The 24052-nt window shown below is 43.1% G+C and overlaps 1 protein-coding gene across 3 annotated transcripts in view; it reads right to left on the bottom strand.

Moving 5' to 3' along the window:
• DOCK5 (dedicator of cytokinesis 5) overlaps positions 1 to 24052 on the bottom strand; it is a 219585-nt gene that overhangs the window by 3154 nt on the left and 192379 nt on the right. For all 3 annotated transcript variants that reach the window (XM_032288556.1, XM_032288558.1, XM_032288557.1), the window contains 10 exons: positions 20616 to 20757; positions 19576 to 19657; positions 17665 to 17749; positions 17102 to 17188; positions 14271 to 14447; positions 9369 to 9452; positions 8311 to 8448; positions 5983 to 6149; positions 1778 to 1949; positions 982 to 1120 (listed from right to left, as the gene is read on the bottom strand). In XM_032288556.1, the coding sequence (XP_032144447.1) occupies positions 982 to 1120; positions 1778 to 1949; positions 5983 to 6149; positions 8311 to 8448; positions 9369 to 9452; positions 14271 to 14447; positions 17102 to 17188; positions 17665 to 17749; positions 19576 to 19657; positions 20616 to 20757 (1273 nt within the window). The remainder of the gene's footprint in view (positions 1 to 981; positions 1121 to 1777; positions 1950 to 5982; positions 6150 to 8310; positions 8449 to 9368; positions 9453 to 14270; positions 14448 to 17101; positions 17189 to 17664; positions 17750 to 19575; positions 19658 to 20615; positions 20758 to 24052) is intronic.

Raw genomic sequence — 24052 nt, 5'->3', positions numbered from 1 at the left:
CCCACATTACACAGGTAATGCCCTTGCCAGAAAGTTTCAAGAGCTTCACAAGATGTTCTGAAGCAAACACTTTATTTTTTCTTCAGGGTTTTGCAATTAAGCTAAAGATAAGAACATTTTCTGGAACGTATGGTATTATTCTGTTTTCTGATAGAGCCCAAGTGCTTAGGAAAATATTCACTTCCTCCAGGAAACTGTAACTGATTAACTCCTGGTTGACAACTGTCTCCCATCTGGCTCTGAGAAACCTATCCCTCCACCATGTCTCTGGACAATGGGCGCCTTGCAATTCTTCTCAAGTGTTGTGCACTGCTGGCTCCTCAAGCCAGACTGTAAGCAGTAGATGGAATGGGTCTATTTCTAGTCCCTGTTGAGGTCTACCTAACCTACCGGTTAGCTTGTAAGTTACTTGTTATCTGTCTAGTCCTAGAGCAGATCTGTCTTATTTATACCTTCACAATTATAAAATGGACCCTAACGCCCTTTGGATCACTCTCCAGAAAAGTTGTTTTTGTTTTTTTTTTTGAGACCGAGTCTTGCTCTGTCGCCCAGGCTGGAGTGCAGTGGTGCAATTTCCATTCATTACAACCTCCGCCTCCCGGGTTCAAGCAATTCTCCTGTCTCAGCCTCCTGAGTAGCTGGGATCACAGGCACACACTACCACACCTGGCTTGAGGTCCCTCCATGTTGGCGAGTCTGGTCTCAAACACCTGACCTTGTGATCTACCCACCACAGCCTCCCAATGTGCAGGGATTACAGGCGTGAGCCACTATGCCCGGCTTACTCAGAAAAGTTTAATGAGTCCTAGTGGCCACCTTGCCAAACTCCAGTCCAACTGTATTATACCCACAACCACTGAATTGAACCAGTTTTACAATGGCCTTACATATGTGGTGGCTGGTTTAGTTACAGACTGCCCAGATTCATACACATACTCCATACCCTAGTGAAAAGACTGTAAGGGATATAGGAAAACTTACTTAGGGTCCTAGTGGCTTTGGGAGTGAGTGGAGGTGGTCTCAAGGGTGTTGACTGAGGAGGTGAAGAACCGTGAAATGGTGATAGCCGATTATCTACCAACTGGAGACTCTTTGGCCTTTGTGCTTTTTTGGCTGGGCTCTAGAACCAGAGAGAAAAAGAGAGCAAAACATTTTCACGGTGAGGAAGGCTGAGCTCAACAATACTCTCATCAGCCTTGTCTTCTGAGCAGACACTTGGAAAGGACTTAACTCAAGGAGCGATTTTTAAACTTGCTACATTGTCATATGGTGGGCACCACCAACCAGGCACTAACTAGAACCACTGAACCACAGATGATTTCCTGGCTGGCCACAGGCCTGATTTCCATCATAGTTGGACTGTGTCACTTAAGTTGGAAATTAGCCACCCTGACTCTCAGGAAAAGGTGGTCTTCCCACATTTAACAACTTGATGTGGCTTATGGAAGAAAAATACCTTTTTAAAAAATTAAAGGAGAGAAATGACAATGTTTGCACTGACTCAGGGGACAGAGTGGTGAGAACCACGGCTCTAAGTATCAACCCACGTGTTTACATTGTGGGTACAAGATCTTCAGTGATACTGATTTATGGACTGGAGCTCCTTGGAATGTGCCTTCCTTACCACAACCTGCGGTCTATCACTAACCCAGGCTGCTGAGTCCTGAGACAAGCCACAGCCCAGCTTCAATCTGGGAGGGGATGGTGATGTGCCTGGATCCAGGGAAGGTGGGGGCAAGCCTCCAGAGATTTATTTTTCTCTTTTTTATTTTTTTACCATCAAATCAGGTTCTGGCGCTTTCTCTGCAATGACCTGGGACTTGCTCAGACTCCAGTCTTTTCTCTTACACTTGCTGATTCGGTTCTCGCTGCTCTCCTCTTTGAGGGACAGATCTTCAGCTCTGGCCCCTGATGAGGCCCTGCGCTCCAAAAGTGGCTCCAAGATTGAGCTATTGGCCAGGAACAAGGACAAACATCACGAACACTGATCACCTTGCAATCAAAATTCACGATGAAAGTACAAGCAGTTATGACTCTTCAGCCTACCTTCCTTTTCTTTTGAGAAAGGGTCTTACTCCCATCAGTCAGGCTGGAATGCAGTGGTGGGATCACAGCTCACTACAGCCTTGACTTCTGAGTAGCTGGGACTGCAGGTGTGCACCACCATGCCCAGCTAATATTTTTTTTTTTTTTGAGACGGAGTCTTGCTCTGTCACCCAGGCTAGAGTGCAGTGGCATGATCTCGGCTCACTGCAACCTCCACCTCCCGAATTCAAGTGATTCTCCTACCTCAGCCTCCTGAGTAGCTGGGACTACAGGCATGCGCCACCACTCTAGGCTAATTTTTGTATTCTTCAGTAGAGATGAGGTATCACCACATTGGTCAAGCTGGTCTCTATCTTTAGACCTCATGATCTGCCCACCTCAACCTCCCAAAGTGCTGGGATTACAGGTGTGAGCCACCACACCTGGCCAATTTTTTGTATTTTTATTTTTTTTAGTAGGGATGGGGTTTCACCATGTTGCCCAGGCTGGTCTCAAACTCCTGGGCTCAAGTGATCCTCCTACCTCGGCCCTCCCAAAGTGCTAAGACTAGAGGCATGGACCTACGACTTCACTCTGATTCGAAATCTAAATTTTTAGTTACACGTGAACAAACATCTCAAGGTGTTAATGTACAGAAACAAGACCATCAGATGACTGGACGAAAATATTAGTGAGTATCTTATCCCAGGAAGAGAAGGTCTTAATTCAAATTTACAGACAAAGACAGAATCCTCAAAGTAAGAGATTCAATAGGCGTCTTTATATAGTGGGTAACAGCACAACTCTGGAGCCAGAAAGCCTGTGTTCAAATCCTACCCACAAACTACATACTACTAGCATGTAGTAATCTAGATGACTATATTCTAGAAGTAATCCCAGCACTTCTAAGAATGCATCCTAACTAATAGGAAAGCTACATGTACAAATATGTTTGCTACAGTTTTTAATAAAAATATATTCTACACTGATACAAGTTACATATTTTGTATTAAAGTCTATAATGAAGTTTTTCTTTATAAAGGATACAGCTTAAATATTCTATAGTAGGAGAAGAATTAATCATGGCACATTTGTATGATATAATGTCCACTGCCATCAAACATGATGGTACAAACTGATAATAATCAAGATTACACAGCAACATGAAAAATGCTTGTAATAAAAAGATGAGAAGAGAACAGCAAAGTACCAAACTTATATCTATGCTATAATTGGAACTATGTAAAGATATGTATATCAACGAAAAGGATGTATAAACAATTTAAGAAATACTACATATTTGATTTCCAGGCAGGATGGCATTCAGGTAGGTTATTTTTATGATGTAAATATTACACTACGGAATTAAACATTTGTGAATAAATGGTGAGTCAACTGGTGACTTATATTCAACACTATCTTAAATACTTAATGATTTATAAATGCTCATCACCTAGATCCTATTAAGCAGTATGCCACAAAAGGATAGATGCAATGCTTTTCTACTTGTATAAAAAGTAAACATACTTTTTTTGGTGTTATATAACTGAACTTTAACAGTGGTTATCTTTGAGTGACGAAGTTATAAAGCATTGTTTTCTTTTAAAAGTTTCCAGTACTTTAGCAATATATTATTTAAAAATAGTAATCTCAGGCAGAAAGAACACGACTATAAATTAACTGCTTTCAAATATTTTAAATTTGAACATACGGAAAAGCGTTTTATGTTTCTGGCAAGGAAGCCTCAGCATCAAAAAACCATCAGTCTTCCTAAAGTTGGTCCATACATTTAACATGATCCTAATATAAAAAGTAATAGGTTTCTGGACAATATCCAACAGCAACACTAGCAATGAGCAACACTGGCAGATTACATTCTGAAAAGGAATATTAGAAAATAAAAAATGTTTTATATCTATAGTAATTAAGATTGCATAATACTGATACATGAATAGACAGGTAAATCCAAGAAATAGAAAAAAAAAAGTCCACAAACAGACTAAAGAGTATGTAGAAATTTAATTTGTTATGATTGACATTAAAAAAAATAAAGATGACTTGCTCACTAAATGTTTTAAGAACTGAGCAGCCATTTGGAAATAAACATGTTGGCCCCATACCTAACATCTTATACTAGAATGAATTCCAAAGGATTACATACAAAATTGTGAACAGTGAAATCCTAAAAGTCAATGGAAAAAAACCAATATGTTTTTTGTTATCTTAGAGTGGGAAAGAGCTTTAATTGTGAAATAAAATGCAGAATTCATAAAATAAAAAATTGATTATATGACCATATAAAAAAAATCAGCACAACTCGGTAACAAATTAGAAGCAACAAATTAGAAGTCAAAAGATGGAGGAGAACTGGGAGAAAATATTTCCACTTATTTCACAGAAAAAGGGCCAACAATTCAACAGAAAAAAGTATCTGACCACAGGTCACAGGAAATAAAACATACACAGATGAAAAGAGGTTCCACTTCAGGCCAAACAAGAGAATAAACAAAAACCAGAAAACAAACAAACCAAAAATCTATACAAGAAAACATTTTCTACCTACCAGATTGGTAACATTTAAAAAGACTGAGTACAGTTTGGGGGCTATGGTGTGAGTAACTAGGCACTCCTGTGTGTCACTGGTGGAGTGTAAACTGGTATAATCTTCATGGAAGTCGGTTTAGGAATAATTTTCAAAATTGCAGATATACATCTTTGACAGAGAAATTTCATCTGTGGGATTCTTTTCCCATATTGATATACTTGTATATGTACAAAATAACTTGTATTTAAGGTTATTCACTGTCACGCTCAAGCGACAGTGATAGACTGAAACCAACTACATGACCATCAGTAGGCAATGGTAGAATATACAGGTTGAATACAGGTATTGATCGACCTACGACCTATGCAACTTACGACCATTCGACTTTACGACCACAATCGCTAGCCACGACTGCTCCGCGTCTGGCAGCACAAACGTTGCCCAGCTGGGCGTATGACAGTGCGGACAAGCTTCCGTCAGCACTACCATCTCCGCATGCATATAGCCTGCTCAACTTACAATCAAATTGTGTTACGACCAGTCTGTCGGAACCAATCGTGGTGGTAAGTTGAGCACTAGCTGTATCTCTAATCCCAAAATCCAAAATGCTCCAAAATGGGAAGCATTTAAATGCTGACATGACGCTATAAAGAAATGCTTACTGGAATATTTCAGGTTTGGGGTTTTGGGATTAGGGATGCTGAACTGGTGTTATACCAACATCCAAAAATCCTAAAACAAATGAAATCCAAAACACTTCTGGTCCCAAGCATTGTGGATGAGGGATACTTTACCTGTATCGTGCCACATACATATAATGAGATATATAGTTACAGAAAGATAAAGAGGGGGCTTTTTATGTTCTGAAACAGAGTGAGTTTCACGATATTACAGCAAATGAAAAAAGCAAAGTAAATTCTACCATTCATATAAAAAAAGTGTGGGGAAGAAAATATAATTAGGCGATGCTTGTGAACCTATACATAGCTGCCATGGGGTACCAAGAACCTGAATGTCAGCATCATTTGGCTCTGGGGGGTTCTATGAGTGGGAATGCTGGGGTTAAAAGGAGATTCGTTGTTATATATCCTTTGGTACTTTTGGAATTTCGTATCATGTGATTATAAAACCTATTCATAAAATAAATATAAAAATTTATTTTTTAAAATGGAAATGAAAAAAATAGGTAATGACTATAGGTATGTAATAGTGTGGTGAGACTATGGGTGTTTTTTTGTCATTTTTCATTTTTACTAACTGCTATTATTCTGCTAATTGTGACATTCCTCATTAGGGAAACAATGGGAATGACCCAAAGGCTATTTTTCTTAAATGGGGTGATGTGTGGCTAAAGGCAAACATTAGTAAGTCATTACCCCACCCTCCCTGCAGCTGAAAGATCAAACCCTTACCCATCAGATCCCGGTCTGGAAGGAGCATTGTCAGATGAGTTTGAAGAGGTGGAAACCACAGAGGAAGTGACTGAGGTGATGGACAACCTCCGCAGAGTGGAAGACATGATGTAGGGGAGCACAATAGACCCTGTGCGGCTTTGCTTCCTCTCCGTCAAGTTGGATGGCTGAAAATACACAACTCCAAAGGGTTAATGTGCCTGGAATTCAGCCCCTATGAACTGGCGCAGCTGCCCTGTTTGCTTGTGGCGAACCAGTACCCATCTTTATTGGCTGGCACTCAGTTCTGATGGGCTGGTGCCTGTGCTGCCTCTATTGTTAAATATTGCAGATATTGATATTGTTAGCTATGGGTACAACTTAGGTTAAACCTCTCGGATTCTAAGACTAGAGACAAAGTTGTCATAATTTTCTGCCACCTACATGAGAGAGGAAGAAATTAAGATGTTCCTTAGACTCTCCAATAAATAGCAAAACCTTCCATCTGCTTCCCCAGCTCAGCTTCTTTCAGCTTTTTAAAACATGCAATATTGGGGTAAGAGAAAATTTTTAGATTGACACCGCAGACATGCAGCTTAACCTGGTGAATCCTACGTTCTCTAGAAATGTCACCAGTAGGATTAGCCCCAGATGCCACCATATGAAACTGACTCACTAATACTGGCCTAGTTCTAATAATGACTAAGCTCATTAAATTGAAGACACAGTCTTTGCTGTCTAGGAATGTGTGTGCAAAAGAGAAACGCTCCTAGAAGAAACCCTTGAGTAGCAGAAGGTTAGGAGGCACAGTCTTAGGAAGAAGGCAGGACTGAGCACTGCGATGGCTGAAAGAGACGGTCAAAAGATGCCCTGGAGGAAACGGTACAGAAGATGGGCAGACAGCAAACAGGGAGAAAAGAACATGAAAAGAAACACAGAGCTTTGTTTGAGGAAATAGTATTAAAGTCAGGGGTTTAAGAATAAGACCATTACAGGGCTGGGCATACTGGCTCACATCTGTAATCTCAGCATTTTTGGAGGCTGAGGCAGGAGGATCACTTGAGTCTAGGAGTTCAAGATCAGCCTGGGCAACATAGCAAGACCCTATCTCTACAAAAAAATTTTAAAAATTAGCTGGGTGGAGCACACCTGTAGTCCTAGCCACTCAGGAGGCTGAGGTGGGAGGATGGCTTAAGCCTAGAAGTCGAGGCTGCAGTGAGCCATGATTGTGCCATTGTACTTCAGCCTGAGTGACAAAGAGAGAGTCTGTCTCAAAAATAAAAACAAAACAAAAAGAATAAGACCATTAAAGAGAACAGGATGAATTCAAAGAAAAAAATGCAGATAAGTAAAGCTGGAATGTATTGCACCATCACCCACTGGAGAGAAAAGGTTAGTACATGCACTATTCACTCAACTGCTCAGGAGGAGAAAAGAAAATTGTAGCTGTGAGGAGCTTGTCAAAAACAATTAGGAAAGCAGCTACAGGCATATGAAATGTAATTCATAATTGCTTCTTCCCTTCAGAGGCGTGAAAACTGTACACTTTTCATCAAAATAGATACAATTTCCTAAGATTAGGAAAAAATAGAAGAATTTGGCCAGACAGGACAAGAATAACCAGTGTCTGGGATTCAGAAAACTTGGGTTTTTTTTGTTTTGTTTTGTTTTGTTTTGAGACAGAGTCTCGCTCTGTTGCCCAGGCTGGAGTGCAATGGTGTGATCTCGGCTCAGTGCAACTTCCACCTCCCAGGTACACCTCCTGCTGTAGCCTTCTGAGTAGCTGGGACTACAGGTGCTCACCACCATGTCCAGCTAATTTTTTTGTATTTTTAGTAGAGACAGGGTTTCACCATGTTGGCAAGGCTGGTCTCAAACTCCCGGTCTCAAGTGATCAGCCCGGCTTGGCCCCTTTGTGCTAGGATTACAGGCGAGAGCCACTGCATCCCTAATTTCTAGTAGAGTGGTTTTGATTTCAGTAAAGTGGTTCTCAAAGCGTTGTCCCCAGACCAGCGGCATCAATATCTCCCAAGAACTTCTCAGAATTGCAAATACTTGGGCCCCACTCTGAGATCTGTGGAATCAAAAACTCCAGGGTTATGGCTCAGCCATCTGTATTTTCACAAGCACTCTGGGTGGTTCTGATGGTTGTTCAAGTTGGAGAACCTCTGTCCAGCACAAGGACTGTTCAAGGTCACCGAAGGGGAACATGTTGTCTCCCACCAGTCCCAGTATTTTCATGCCATACCTGAGCTGTCACAACTCATTTGGCATCTGAAAAACGAATCAGTATCGTAAAAGGTCAAGGAGACTAGAAAAAAGCATGATGGCCACTTAGATCATGCTTACCAGTGTTATAACCCCATAGCGCTTTTCTACTTTCTCCTTGAGTTCTCGGAAGCAAGAAGACAACCGCTCATGCAGCGGCTTCAGCTGCTCCGTCAGCTTCTCCCCATGGATGCGGATCCCTTCCATGAGCAGGGGCATCTGGAAAGAAGGGCAAACAAGGAGTGAAATGTGCTTTGAGAAGAGGAATCGTTTTGATGTGGTTGGGGAAGGGAGGGAGGTGGTGGACAGGTAAACTGGTAGACATAGTGCTGGGCTATGGGAAGGCCGCTTCTCAGTGTAGGGCTTGTGGCCTGGTTGGACTTTGGTCAAGGATGTGGGAAAATGTACACACCAAGAATATAGGTTGGCCCTAAACTGGGGAAGGGCTGCTGGATGAGGCAAATCTAACAGAGCCCTGGGGCACTTCCATGGATGAGCAACTGATAGGTTTAAGTCTTAGACCCAATTTGATAGTCATTTTTTCTACCACTGCCCCCTGAAGTCATGAGAGAAAAAAATGAGGCTAGCATCTCAGCTGGAAACACATGCCAGGAAACCAAATGATGAACTTTTTTTTTTTTTTGAGATGCAGTCTCACTCTGTCGCCCAGGCTGGAGTGCAGTTGCGCGGTCTCGGCTCACTGCAACCTCCGCCTCCCAGGTTCAAATGATTCTCCTGCCTCAGCCTCCCGCATAGCTGGGATTACAGGCATGCACCACCATGCCCGACTAATTTTGTATTTTTAGAGACAGGGTTTCACCATGTTGGCCAGGCTGGTCTGGAACTCCTGACTTCAGGTGATCCACTCACCTCGGCCTCCCAAAGTGCTGGGATTACAGGCGTGAGCCACCAAGCCCAGCCCCAGCTGATGAACTTTCATCTCAGTTTTAAGAAGCCTCCGTCAACCCTGGGCAGTTTAACTGTCTGCCAAGCAAACAAATACATAGATAGGCTGTGGTTCCATAAGGGTTAAAGAAAGCAAAGTAACCCTGAGTGGGCTTGCTGACTTAAGCCCTGGGGAATACTGGGCGTCCCACACGGTCGCCTCCCCAGGCCTGTAGAGGAAAGTCGTCCTGTACCTGTAATGCTATGAGTCGCTTTAGCAGCTCAACTTTCTCCTGGTCTTCAGGATGTTCCTGCAAGTACTTTTCTGTAAAAAAAGCCTAAAGGCAGAGCATATGCAAGTATTAATTAGGACACATTCCTATCTGTGCAGGAAAGCCTGGAAGGGTGAAACATGTCTCCTGTGCTGAAGAACCAGGTGTGTCTAACTAAAAATGCATTCCTTTCCTGGGATAGCTCTTATACCATGTCGGGCAATGCAAAACAGTGTGTGCTATTGTGTGTTCTTTCCTTAATTAGCTAATTCTTAGCAAGACTACATTCTCGGCAGTCACCACCCCACCACACACACACGCTAATCAAATCATCGACATCAACAAAGCAAAATGTCATTCATTAAAAGAACTCTCCCAAAGAACAAAGCAAAGGCCAAATGACAATATCTCAAGGCCAATCACTAAATTAAGTGCATAGATATCATAAGGGAAAGAGTAAAAAGTTAACAAGCCATGCTTTTTTCCTATATTAAGTGAAGATTAATATCTGTACTTTCTTACTAATCACCTATCCCAAACGCCATTTTAAAAACAAAATGAGGCCAGGCGCGGTGGCTCACGCCTGTAATCCCAGCACTTTGGGAGGCCGAGGTGGGTGGATCACGAGGTCAAGAGATCAAGACCATCCTGGTCAACATGGTGAAACCCCGTCTCTACTAAAAATACAAAAAAATTAGCTGGGCATGGTGGCACATGCCTGTAATCCCAGCTACTCAGGGGGCTGAGGCAGGAGAATTGCCTGGACCCAGGAGGTGGAGGTTGCGGTGAGCCGAGATCACGCCATTGCACTCCAGCCTGCGGAACAAGAGCGAAACTCCGTCTCAAAAAAAAAAAAAAAAAAAATGAGATATACATGTGAAGACATTTCAAAAATATTAAATGCTTGTTGCCCTTATTATTACATACCAGCACCATGCTCGTCAGTAAACACTCATGACCCCCCCAGCTGAGTCCCTGTAACAGGTAAATAAAACCCAAAACTTTAATTCCAAACACAGGCCTTACCTAGGGTACTGTTTTAAAGAGATAATTTATTAGGAAAGAGAAATACAAGCTTGCAGTAAATGTTTCCAACAGGGTCCAAAATAGGACTGACATGTTTTCTTCTCAGATCTTAATGTTCATTTCTGAAAGTGCTTTCAAAGACCAGCCTTCAGATTCCCCCTTCGTCTTCTGCTTTACAGCCATGAAAGCCAACACCCGCCCTTCCCACTGGCCCACTATATAAAACCAAGAGCTCCTGGAACAACAGGACGGACTTACAAAGTGAATGGCCCACTTTGGTGGCAAACAAAATATGTGCAAAGTCTACCTTGTGGCCAAACATTATGGGTTGAATTACATCCCTGCCAAATTCCTATGTTGAAGTCCTATCCCCTGGTGCCTCAGAATGTGACCCTATTTGGATGTAGGGTTGTTGCAGGTTTAATTAGTTAAAAGGAGGTCATACATACTGGAGTAGGGTGGGGCCCTAAGCCCGTATGACTGGTGTCCTTATAAAATGGGGAAATTCAGAGACAGAAGTGCAAACATTAGGAGAACACCATGTGAAGAGATGCAAGAGGATGGCCACTGACAGGCTATGGCACATCCTCAAGCCATGGACCACCAAGAAGACACGGGAAGCCAGGAAGAGAGACATGAAATGTTCTCCCACAAATCCCTCAGAGGGAATCAACGCTGTGGCCACCTTGATTTCAGACCTCTTGCTCGCAGAAAAGTGAAACAAGAAATTTGTTGTTTTAAGCTACCCAGTTTGGAGGACTTTGTTACAGCAGCCCTAGCAAGCTAATGAAACAGAGAATCTGAATATGTAGGAAACAATGATGACAGAAAGAAGCATGATAATATCATGCATTAGCAAAACAGCTCATTCTAGCCAGAGTCGTATTTAGAGGGACTGTTGGTATAAATGACAAAGGAATATTTACTTGGCTCTTCTTTGACTTTTACCTTTCAAGCACAAGCACTTGAAATTTTTGAAAGTTATAATCATTGTTTTTTGATAAATGATAAAATACATGGAAATTTTCCAAGTATTGGGTAGATCAGGAAACACTGGAGCAGAGTGCCCTGAATTTCATTTTTCTAGCAGAGCTGTGCCTCAGAACAGAAAGGGTGATGAATTACAGCACACAGCTCCTGTGTTCTTAACACCTTGACGATGAATAAAGAGCTTGTTTAGAATATTTACTTACATCAAATATATAATGATGAGCTTCCCAATTGATTGCAATACGTCATGGTGATTAGTGAGTTGAACTTTTTCTTACGTTTAGAAACGTGCAGTCATACATATTAATTAAATGAATACCTTAGTATTTTAAGCCAAAGGTCCTGAAATGTATTTATTTATTTATATATCCTTGCTTTTTTTTCACTTTAATTAGAACACTGTCACACTGGAAAAGCTTCATATGAAATTATGTATTTTATTCACAGATATTGGCATATACAAATCTGTGATCGGGGGTATTTTGTTAAAATTAATACTTGGAAAAAACACATGAAGATTAGTACCAAAGACTACGTATAAAAAGTACATACTGAAAGCACTACAGTATGTAAAAAGTACTTTTATTTAAAAATATTAATATATTAAATATTTAAAATATTTAAACATTTAAGATATTTAAATATTTTTAAAATCTTAGATCCTGTTTTTATATTGACTGCCACTGTAACACTGGATATTACTATGGCACCTAACATGGACAAATCAGAATTTCTGTCTGGTGTGGAGTCCTTCCCAGCTGCTGAGTATCGTAAGGCTAGAGAAGGCTGAAAGGCTGGGAAAAAGGGTAAGAAAGATGATCGTAGTGGCAGCCACAGAGGACAGAGTCACCACCTATGAAGAGCATTCAAATTATACCAGCTGCTCCAAGTAGGCAGGAGGAGGCCGGAAGAAAACCAAGACTGGCAAAGCCTTGACTCTGTGCCAAGCACTGTCTCATGCTCCTTTTATAAAGGATGTCTCCCTTAATCTTCCAGTCCATCCTGTGATCTACCTTTTGAGTCAGGCATTTTTCTTTCTTCTTTTTTTTTTTTAGATGAAGTGCTGTTCTGCCACCCAGGCTGGAGTTCAGTGGTGCTACCTTGGCTCACTGCAGCCTCCGACTCCCAGTTTCAACAATTCTCGTGCCTCAGCCTCTCGAGTAGCTGAGATTACAGGCACCCACCATCATATCCAGCTAACTTTTTGTTATTTTTATTCAAGACAGGGTTTCACCAAGTTGGCCAGGCTGGTCTTGAGCTCCTGGCCTCAGGTGATCCTCCCACCTTGGCCTCCCAAAGTGGTGGGATGACAGGTATGAGCCACTGCGCCTGGCCACGTCAGGCATTATTCTCACTTTGCAGATATGTGGAGCTCAGAGAGATGAAGCATGCTGCCAAGAGCACACAGTGGCCAATGGGAAGCATTGGGTTCGGGAAGCAACTGAGTGTAAAGCCCTGCTCTTCCCAGGACACACACACACACACACACACACACACAGACACAAGAGCGCCACCCAGTTAATGCTGTTTGCCATTCCCCTCTGGCTGCTTTAATTTCTACCAACTCTCCAGGCAGCTCCATAAAGGTCTCCTTTGCCAAATGTGGATTTATATCTAAAAAGTTTATATTCAAAAAATATTTAGCCACTGAAAACATACCACAGCAATGAAAAATTCTGCCTCTATCAGTTATACTTAACATACACTGAATGCAGGATGGGTATTTTAAATGCTGTCACATCCTAACCTTATGTCATGGATTAAACTGTGCTGAGTGCTGCTTACATGTCTCAACTAAGAATACTTAGTTGAACTAATTTAATTGTAGAGCTAGGGCCATCAGTTGTCCATACAGCCTCTGCCACACCAAGTCAGGGCAGGGATCTTAGAAGCTAATTCTGCTGCCCAGGCTGGAATGCAGTGGCACAATCTTGGCTTACTGCAATCGTCGCCTCCGGGGTTAAAAGCAATTCTCGTGCCTCAGCCTTCTGAGTAGCTTGGACTACAAGTTCATGTTACCATGCCTGGCTAATTTTTGTATTTTTAGTAGAGACACGGTTTCACCATGTTGGCTAGCCTGGTCTCAAGTTCCTGACCTCAAGTGATCTAACTGCCTTGGCCTCCCTAAGTGATGGGATTACAGGTATGAACCACTGCTGTGCCCAGCCCCTAGAAGCTAATTTTTTTTTTTGAGACAGAGTCTTGTTCTGTTGCCAGGTGCCAGGCTGGAGTGCAGTGGCACAATCTTGGCTCACTGCAATCTCCGCTTCCTGGGTTCAAGCAATTATCCTGCCTCAGCCTCTGGAGTAGCTGGGACTGCAGGCGCACACCACCACGCCCAGCTTATTTTTGTATTTTTTTAGTAGAGACGGGGTTTCACCATGTTGGCCAGGATGGTCTAGATCTCTTGACCTCGTGATCCACCTGACTTGGAAGTGCTGGGATTACAAGTGTGAGCCACTGTGCCCGGCCCCTAGAAGCTAATTCTAAAGAGACTGTGGCTCTGCCATCCCCGGAGACGCTGCTCCATTTCCAGTGTGTCCTGGGTTCTAAGGTCCACCCATTAGCTTTAAACCGCTCAGGAGAGACAGACTAACAGGTGCATTGACCAGAGGTATATTGGGTTCCTCCCCCTCCACCACCCCCAGCCGGGATGCTTTATTAGGCAATGTTCTATACCAGCTGGGTTGCTGATAGTCTTTAAGAGATAAGGGACTATCATTTCATTGACTTTCCGTGCTAGAAGGGAAAGTGAACATCTCTTAGAGGAGCTGTAGGAAATGAATCTGTCAGTGGCAAATGGCACAGAGGGAGGCACAGAGACACCCAGGTCTGTGAATCCTTAGGGGGTTCTGGGACCAAGCAAACCTTTTCATAGTTGGAGAAGCCCCCCATGACAGCCGGGTCCACGATGCCACTGAGCAGCATGGAGAGGGGATGCACAGAGAGGGCCCGGTCCCAGGCGTGCTGCTGAACACAGTTGCTGATCCTCTCATTGGTCAGCTCCATGGTTTCAATGGCATTCTCCAGAGGACTGATCTCCTCCTGGGTGACAGGGCGCATGGGAGAAAAAGGACACTTTTCAGCTCCAAGGAAAGACTGAAAAGGTTTAACTCTTCCCTTGAAGAGGTATAAAATACCCACGAGCTACAGAAAAGGGAAGATTTGCTTATCAAAGTTAGGTTTATAACAGGGATCCCCAAACACCAGGCCATGGACCAGTGTCAGTCTGTGGCCTGTTAGGAAACAGGAGGTGACCAGCAGGTGAGTGAGGGAAGCTTCACCTGTATTTACAGCTGTTCCCCATCACTCTCATTACCACCTGAGCTCCGCCTGCTGTCTGATCAGTGGCAGCATTAGATTCTCATAGGAGTGCAAACTCTATCGTGAACTGTGCATGAGAGGGATCTAGGCTGCATGCTCCTTATGAGAATGTAATGCCTGATGATCTGTCACTGTCTCCCATCACCCCCAGATGGGACTGTCTAGTAGCAGGAAAACAAGCTCAGGGCTCCCACTGATTCCACATTATGGTGAGTTGTATAATTATTTCATTGTATATTATAATAAAATAATAACAGAAATAAAGTTCACAATAAGTGTAATGTGATTGAATCATTCCAAAACCATCCCTATCCCCCAACACCCTCCACCTTCTTACCCCAGGTCCATGGAAAAACTGTCTTCCAGCAAAGCAGTCCCTGTGCCAAAAAGGTTGGGGGCCACTAGCTTATAAGGACACCACAATTTTTTGGAATGTGGTAAGATGCAAAATAAGATATTTAAAATCTCCTTACCAAGTAGAATGATGACTTAAAAATGGGAGCTATGGTAATAATTATTCCTTGGACAAAATGTCTACAGAAAATTTGGAAAGAAAAGAATTGGATCTGTAGTAAGAATCATTTCTTAGGCAATGCTTCCTTGGAGACTTTTGGGAAGATCAATGACAATAGAATAGTGGGATTATCAGTTCTGAGTCACTTCTGCACCACCGAGCTTGTCCAGTGACAAAACGTTTGATGCTTCCTCCATGAAAGGAGGTAAGTGATCTTGGAGGCCATGCATTCAGACCATACATAATCTTAGTATGAACTCTACGGTTATCAGAAGTCAGAAATAATAGGGTGTATTAGAATCTACAGGCTGAATTTTGGATGAAAAGAAAATAAGACAAAGTACAGATTTATAGAGCTCTTCCTATGGAAATGCCTTCAAAATCAGGTTTCCAAAAAAGTATCCCCTTCTTCATTTTACCCATTATCAGCCAACATGACCTCCTATTCCAGACTTGAATCCAAAAGTCTCCATCTAAAAATCATATCCATACTTGAGGAATAATGCCAATTTTTTTTTTTTCTTTTAGAGACAGGGTCTCACTCATTTGACCAGGCTGCAGTGCAGTAGTGCAAATATTCATAGCTCACTGCAGCCTCCAACTCCTGGGCTCAAGCCATCTTCCTGCCTCAGCCTCACAAGTAGCTAGGGTGATGGGCACATGGCACCACACCCAGCTTTTCTTTTGGTAGAGGTGGAGGTCTTGCTATGTTGCCCAGGGTGGTCTCCAACTCCTGAGCTCAAGTGATCCTCCCACCTTGATCTCATAAAGTTCAGGGATTACAGGCATGAGCCATTGTACCTAGCCATGACTTGTAACACATCAAACTTCAATTCATATTTGTTCAGGAAACACTTTCTTGAACATCTGTTTTAGGCTAAGTGCCATGCTATGCACCATATATACAAAAGTGATTAAGATGCATGTACTTCATGGCTTGGAGGAGCCGATGGTGTTAGCAGGATCTCAGGACATGTAAACGTGGTAGGTTAGAAACATGACCAGGGTGCCACAGGGGACAGACTAAGGGCAGATCACCCAACTTGGGTGTTCCAGAGATGCATACACTGAGAAAGGGGTGCCTGGACGGGAGTTAGTTAGGTACAGAAATTGCAAGAGTGTGTTTCAGGCAGAGAAAATAATCCAATGTCACAGAGGGCTGTAATTAGCATGGGATGAGCAGTATGGTTCCAACAGATTGCCTAGGAGATGACGCGGAAGAGTTAGGCTGTATGTGCGTGTGCTAAGGAGGACGGACTTTATACTCCAGGTACTTGGGCCGTGGAAGGGCGTTAAGCATGAGAGTGGATGAAAAGGCGAGGTTTCCTTAATGGAATTCCCAATGAGGCAGTGAGGCCATGAGGAAGCTGGACCTGAGAAGGCTATGCATGGCAGGGAGGCCACTGAGGAGGTAGGAAACAAAGTAGATTTAATAAAAACTAAACAGGTAAAATGAGTGGCTTTTGGGAAAGGTGAAGAGGGAGGAGTCTAGGGTGATTGGTGACATGATTAACTGAGAATAAAAGAAAAGGCTTTGGGAGGGAAGATGTAATTGACTGGAAACTCCAAAGCGGCATTCCAAAAATGTTTCTGGGTGCCAGCTGGATGGCTGAGCAGACACCACTCCTCTGGACATAAAAGAGCCATTCACTGTGAGTGACCTTTAGGGCTGGTGTTGTCACATCAGTGTTACAAAGGAGCTCTACTATACAAGCATGCCTTTTATTTCTCTTTTGAAAAACAAAGTTGGCCAGAGAAGTCTGGCCAAGCTGGTGTGAACAGCAGTGGGAATTCAACAAAGCCTGTGATTATATCTGGAGACAGAAAGTTTTTTTCTAAGTGCCGATTTCAAATGACTCACTGTTGAAATCTGTTTGGCTTCAAACCATTTGAGAATCCCAGGAAAGGTATATGCAGTCGTATATGTGGTCCGTTCAATCCACATCGTCTGGTGGCAAGAAGGAAAACATGAAATATTGGTCAATTCCCAGGAGGAAAACATAGAATGTTGGTCAATTCCCAGGGAAAACAGCAAAACTCCCTGTTTCAATTAAGTGAGATTCTATTCCCAAATGCCTCGTAGGACATGAGCCAAATTTTCTCATAAAATTCAAGTACTCTGGATGTTTAAGGCTGAAAGGGATCATCTACTTGGAACTTCTCACCCTACAGAGGGAAATGTGAGGTCCAGAGAGGGGCGACTTGCCCAAAGTCATTATAAGCAGCCCCAGGAAGAGTCCAGGTTCTGGACTCCTACTCCAGCATTTTCCATGGAGATGACAGGGGCTGGCTAGGTAATTAGCAGGGGAGGCCCCTGTTCCCAGGGATGCTATCGTTTTTCCTATGGAAGCTGGTTAGGTAGGTGGAAGACCTCCACTTGGGATGTCAGTTTTACCTCTTAAAGGACAAAAGGGGTGAACTCACAGCAAATTCATTGTCTGGATCCTTCTCTCCTTTCCGGAATGGCCGGGAGTACCTGAACTGCTGCACTTCATTGGCTCTGTAGTAGCTGCAGAAGGACATAGCAAAGCTGTATTTTCTCTCTCAGAACAACCACTCCTGGATTTGACTTCAACAAAACCTATGACACATCTGCTGGGTCTGAGTGTTTCCCACTAAGCTGGCTCACAAACAATAGTGCCTCCACATGAAGGCCTGAGAAAGCGCAATCTGATTTTATTTCATGTCTTACTTTCATATTATTTAGGAATTTATTTCATAGCACACAATCTTATTTATTTTATTTTTATTTTTTTATTTATTTATTTTGAGTTGGAGTCTCACTCTGCCGCACAGGCTGCAGTGCACTGGTGCTATCTTGGCTCACTGAAGCCTGTGCTTTCTGGGTTCAAGTGATTCACCTACCTCAGCCTGCCAAGTAGCTGGGATTATAGGCATGTACCACCATGCTTGGCTAATTTTTTGTATTTTTTAGTAGAGAAGGGGTTTCACCATGTAGGCCAGGCTGGTCTTGAACTCCTGACCGCAAGTGATCCACCTGCCTCAGTCTCCCAAAGTCAAAGCACACAATTTTATTTATTTATTTATTTGTATTTTTTTTATTATACTTTTAAGTTCTGAGGTACATGTACAGATCTTGCAAGACTGTTATATAGGTATACACACGCCATGGTGGTTTGTCGCCTCCACCCGCTGTCACCTTCATTAGGTACTTCTCCCAATGCTATCCCTCCCCAATTTCCCCACCCCCCACTATCCCTCCCCTATCCCCCCACCCCCCAACAGACCCCAGTGAAAGCACACAGTTTTAAAAGGTATATGTGGCCAGGTGTGGTGGCTCATGTCCACAATCCTACCATTTTGGGAGGCAGAGGTGGGAGGCATTGCTGCAATTCAGGAGTTTGAGACCAGCCACTCTGGGTAGAACAGCAAGATCACACACACACACACGCACATACACGCACACACACACACACACACATGGCACATGTCCCAGCTACTCAGAAGGCTGAAGAGGGAGGTCTCTTGAGCCCAGGAGTTTTGAGGTTGCAATAAGCCATGATCATGCCACTGCATCCCAGCCTAGCTGACAGCAAGATCCTGTTTCTTAGCGGGTGGATTGCCTGAGCTCAGGAGTAGGAGACAAGCCTGGGCAACATGGTAAAACCCTGTCTCAACTAAAACACAAAAAATTATCTGGGCGTGGTGGGGCATGCTTATAGTCCCAGCTACTCGGGAGGCTGAAGCAGGAGAACTGCTTGAATCCGGTAGGCAGAGGCTGCGGTGAGCCAAGATTGTGCCACTGCACACCAGCCTGGGTGACAGAGCTAGGCTCTGCCTCCAAAAAAAAAGTGTATGCACTTACACTTACATTTGTGATCTCATTTGTACAGTTTTATAAGAGTTCCATCAACCCTATTAGCATTCAGCTTTTCAACAGAGGAAATGAGGCCCTCCACCACTGGGGACCAGCCACTCCTCCGTGATGGTTCTGGGTGAAAATAAACGCTCAGGGATATGAAAGCTAGGAGAGAAATTCCTGAATTTCCTCTGCCTAAAAAAGCAAAACCCCCACATCCCTGTGAATTACCAAGCTTTTATCTTACACTCAAAGTAGAAAAGACAGTAGGTCTTGCAAACTGTAATAAACACAAGGCTTTGGTTTTGATATACTCCAAACAAGTGTGACACAGAAACCAACTTTTCTCTTTTTTGCAGAGACAGAGTCCCACTTTGTTGCCCAGGCTGGTCTCAAATTCCTGGCTTCAAGCAAAACTCCTCCCTCAGCCTTGGAAAATGTTGAGATTACAGATGTGAGCCACTGTGCCTAGACACGGATTTTTTTATTTTTTCTTTTAATGAAAAACCACTTACTTTAAGATCTGCTCTGGAACTGGTTTATCCTTGTAGCTGGGCGGCAAGCTCATCACTGGCTTTACGGTGAAGCACTGCATGTCTGAGGAGCTCGTTAAGGAAAGGAGAAGGGCTGGGGCCACCAAGATGTCAGACAGCAAAGGCCCCTGTTCTTCTTGGTTCACAGCCAGAAATGCCACCAGCATCAATCACTCCCTTTGGCCCAAATGCCAGGACTCCATTGAAAATGGAGTTCCTTTATGTATCACCAAAATGTCTTATTCAATGATTACAATTAATTCTAGGACCCTTCTTCTTATTACTTATTTATTTATTTTTTGGTAAGACATCAACACCTTTGCCACAAGGAAACAGACGTCAATGCAATATCAGGAAATAGGTGCTTGGAAGTGGATTTAAACAATTTCTTGGGACAAGGATCCCTCTGAAATCACCAGACTCAGAGCCCAGGCAACAGGAATTGCTTTTATCTTTGGATCCCATCTGTTTATCCCGTGCCATAGCTGGGCACTGTGCTTGGTATTTTGAATATGTTCTCTCTAATACAACAACTCTACAAGAGGGATGTTATTATTCTCTTTTCACAGATGGAGAATCTGAGGATAAGAGAGGTTAAAATCCAACATCACACAACTGGTAAGTGGTAAACTTAAGTTCAATACCTGCTCGAGGGTAGGGACGCCTGGTTTGGTTTAATGATGGAGTCTTAGAGAGTCTTAGCACCTCAACCCACCAGTGCAGAGATACTGTTTCAAAGTCTACAACAGAATCCAGAATTCAGAATAGGAAGTCTGTGTTCCACTTAAGCTCGCCATCTGGCTAGGAAGTATATTTCATATCCATCATTTGTCTATTATCTCTTCTTACACTATGTCATCACCACCAGCTAACATCATTAGGGTCCCAAGGATTTTACATGGAATGGGAACCAGCATCAGAGTGCTTGAGAGGATGGGACTGTAGCTCCTATCTTCACTGGCTTAGCTGGGGCTGTGCAAAGCTGTAAGAGCCTCAGAGCGTATTCCCCACGGGAAGGATACACTGCTTGGGAGAGGACTTTATGTCTTCCCCAGGAGGCGTGGTACTGGTCATCTTCTCTGCATTGGGAAACTGGGTTAGCAACCTCAGGCTGAAGTCCTCTCGCCTCTCATATTCCTTTCCCCGGTAGATGAAGATTTTATTCTGCAGGGGAGACAGCAAGGGAAGTCATTAAACAGGAAGAGTGAAGAGGCAACTGGCATTCTGGGTTCTGAGGGAGACATGGCACTCCCTAGCTGAAGTTCAATCCACACCATCGAGTTCTCATTGAATATCTAGTCCATGACCAACAGTAACTGTCATATCTCACAAGAGCTGCGGTTTATTTCAGAAGTTAAATCATAGGCATGAAAAATACTTAGGCCAGTGCTTCTTCCAGTGTGGCCCAAGGACCACGGCCAGTCTGTAAACAGTCAGGATCCATCTACAAGGAAATAAGGAACCTGGGCCCTCGTTTAAATCAATGGCATGACCAGGCATGCTGATATTTTCACGGCAAGACAAAATATCTTCCTAAGGAAGGAAGGAAGTGCATTAATTTACACTGAGGAACTCCTTAACGATCTCATCATGATCCAGTAAGTTTGTGGACCAGCACTTGAACAGCACTGCCTAAGTGTCTTCTGGCACAGAGACAGAGTCACAGAGAACAGGAGCAATGGACCACAGTCTCCAGCCAATCCAGAAAGTCTGATAGAAAATCACTGCATTGAATATTATTTTCTCCACCCTAAACTGTAAATTTAATCTGTTTAATCGATTTTTTGTTTCCAAAGAAATTTCCTAGGCCCCAGGAATGGGAGTATTTTGCCTCACAGCTGTGGTTGCCTGGGTAAGTGCAAACACAAGCATGTATGAAATGAGCAGTTTGGATGGGTAGCCGACACATGCTTCACTTTTAGCCAAGACGTGGGCCCAGGTTGTCTTGTAAAATGTCTTTGAAAATCACCTGTCCATTCATATAACAAATATTTATTGAGCAAACAGAAGATCAGCTGGAAAACAGGAATATAATGGTGATCCTGCTCTCACAGAACTTACCTGCTACAGGAGAGAATAAAAAACAGGCAAGTAAATGAATAAGTAAACATGATAGTGTAAGTACCGTGAAGGCAATGACACTTTCCAGGCAAACACTGAATGAAGGGAGTAAAAACTGCTGGATCTTTTGGAATACATGGTAACACTTTCCAAGCTAGGAGAACTCTATGGGACTTAAGCCTGTTGAAATTCTATCATTCAGATGAAACAAGGTGGGCAAAGTTTCAGAGTATTATAAAACACTAGTTGTATGATGCAGACAGTAACTGTCAAAGGAATCAGAGAAGCAGGTCAGCAAGAATTAGCAGAGCTGGAAAGAGAAAGCTTTAAGGAAATCATGGGCCTTAGATGGACACAGACGGATGAATGAGATAAGGAAAGGTAAAAAGAAGGGGTGAGAAGGACCAGGCGGGTACGTGGAAAGGGGAAGGCCCAGGGACAGAAAGATCAGAGTTCCTGGAGAAGAGATGAACTTGGATTGGAAGAATGAGCCAAACTATGAATGGTCTTGCATAGCACACAGAGGTTTCAAAGATTCAAAGGTATGTTCACTGGAGGTTCTGGAAGGCGGTAGCCACATGACAAAAGAAGAAGTGTAGACAACGTAAGCCAACAGTGGAATCCATGCCCAAATGAAGCCTCACAGGCTGAACCGAGCAGGAGAAGAAAAAGTAACAGCAGGAGAGGGAAAAGTAACAGCATTCAGTGTTTGCCTCTTGGGTGTTGGGAGAAGAGAAGGAAAATAGGGGAGTTGACGCGGATTCAAAGATCACTGGTCTTGAGCCTAGGTAACACAGAGAAACCCCATATCTAAGAAAAACTAAAAACATTAGCTGTGAGGAGTGGTGCATGCCTGTTAGCCCACCTACTCAGGAGGCTGAGGCAGGAGGACTGCCTGAGCCTAGGAGTTCAAGTCTGCAGGGAGCTGTGATTACACCACTGCATTCTAGCCTGGATGACAGAACAAGACCCCATCTCTTAGAAAAAAAACAAAGTCACTGGTCATGGAGTGGGAAGAACAGTTGTACCCTTGATGGAAACAAAGCAGATAATGAGATCTCACTGGGTTGGAAGGAGATGATGTAATTTTATATATTTTGAATTTGGGGAAATATCCCATAGAATGGAAGGGCACTGAGGTTACATCACTCCTAAGGATTTTATATTCTATTGTACACTTTCAGGTATGTTAATGGCTATAAACTACTTAACAGTTTACTAAGCACTCCTATATGCTATTTAATTCTCAAAACTTTCCTGTGATATAGGCATTATTTTTCTAAATTACAGATCAGAAAATCAAGACTCACAGATTACGTGATTGACCAAAATCACACACTCACTCAGCAGGTGATTTAGACTAGAATGGTTTCACTTGAAAGTCTGGTGTTCTTGATTTCATGGAACCATGGCTGTCTCTGTGGTCACATTTCCTGATTTCATGCAATACACAGGAATATGTAACAAGTACAGCTGGGGTACCGGTTCTCTTATGTTGACCTGGATTAAACTAGAGCTAACGCTAGACCCTGATGCATTTAGAGCCTATAGTTTTTCTATTTTTTAATTTTTGTTTTCTTGAGACAGGATATATCACTCTGTCATCCAGGCTGCAGCGCAGTGGCTTGATCACAACTCACTGCAGCTTCTAATTCCAACCCTCAAGCAATCTTCCTGCCTCAGCCTACTGAGTAGCTAGGGCCACAGGCACATGCTATCATGCCTGGCTAATTAAAAAAAAAATTTTTTTAGAGATAGGGTCATGCTATGATGCCCAGGCTGGTCTCAAACTGCTGGTCTCAAAGTCCTGGGCTCAAGTGAGCCTCCTGCCTTGGCCTACTAAGGTTCTGGGATTACAGGCATGAGTCGCCACACTTGGCTCCAGACCTTCCACTCTTTATTCTCTTTCCTCTGCCTGGTCCATTTCATCCCCAACCATGGTTATTTTAACTACATATAAAAGTAACTCACCAACTTTTACCTCCTGTCTGTAACTTCGTTTGAGTTCCAGATCTATACAGCTAATGGTTGACTTGTACCTTTTGGATGTTCCAAATCTACCTCCCCTTGAGTATGTGCAAAACCAAAGTTTTGCAAATACTTTAGAAAGCCCTGGGAGGCCCTCTGCTATCTGGTACCCACAGCCATCCACCCATTCTCCTGTGCACCCTCTTGTACACACTACTCCAGCCTCATAGCTTCGGGACCTGCTATTCTCCAGGTCTGGGACCCTTGCTCATCCTCTTGAGAGCTGCATGGCTCACTCTTTAACCTTTTTTCTGTTTTTTCCAAAAGTGCCATTTTCTTCTGGAAGTCTTTCTTGTTTACTCTATTTAAAACTGCAACTCCATCCCCAACACCTGCCTCTCTAGTCACCATCCCTAAGACCTCTTCTCCA

The sequence above is a fragment of the Sapajus apella genome, unplaced genomic scaffold, assembly GCF_009761245.1.
Source record: "Sapajus apella isolate SASKATOON/1434 unplaced genomic scaffold, GSC_monkey_1.0 scaffold21, whole genome shotgun sequence".
NCBI lineage: Eukaryota > Metazoa > Chordata > Mammalia > Primates > Cebidae > Sapajus > Sapajus apella.
The sequence above is the reverse complement of the archived record's forward strand: the minus strand, read 5'-3'. Positions and strand labels throughout refer to the sequence as shown.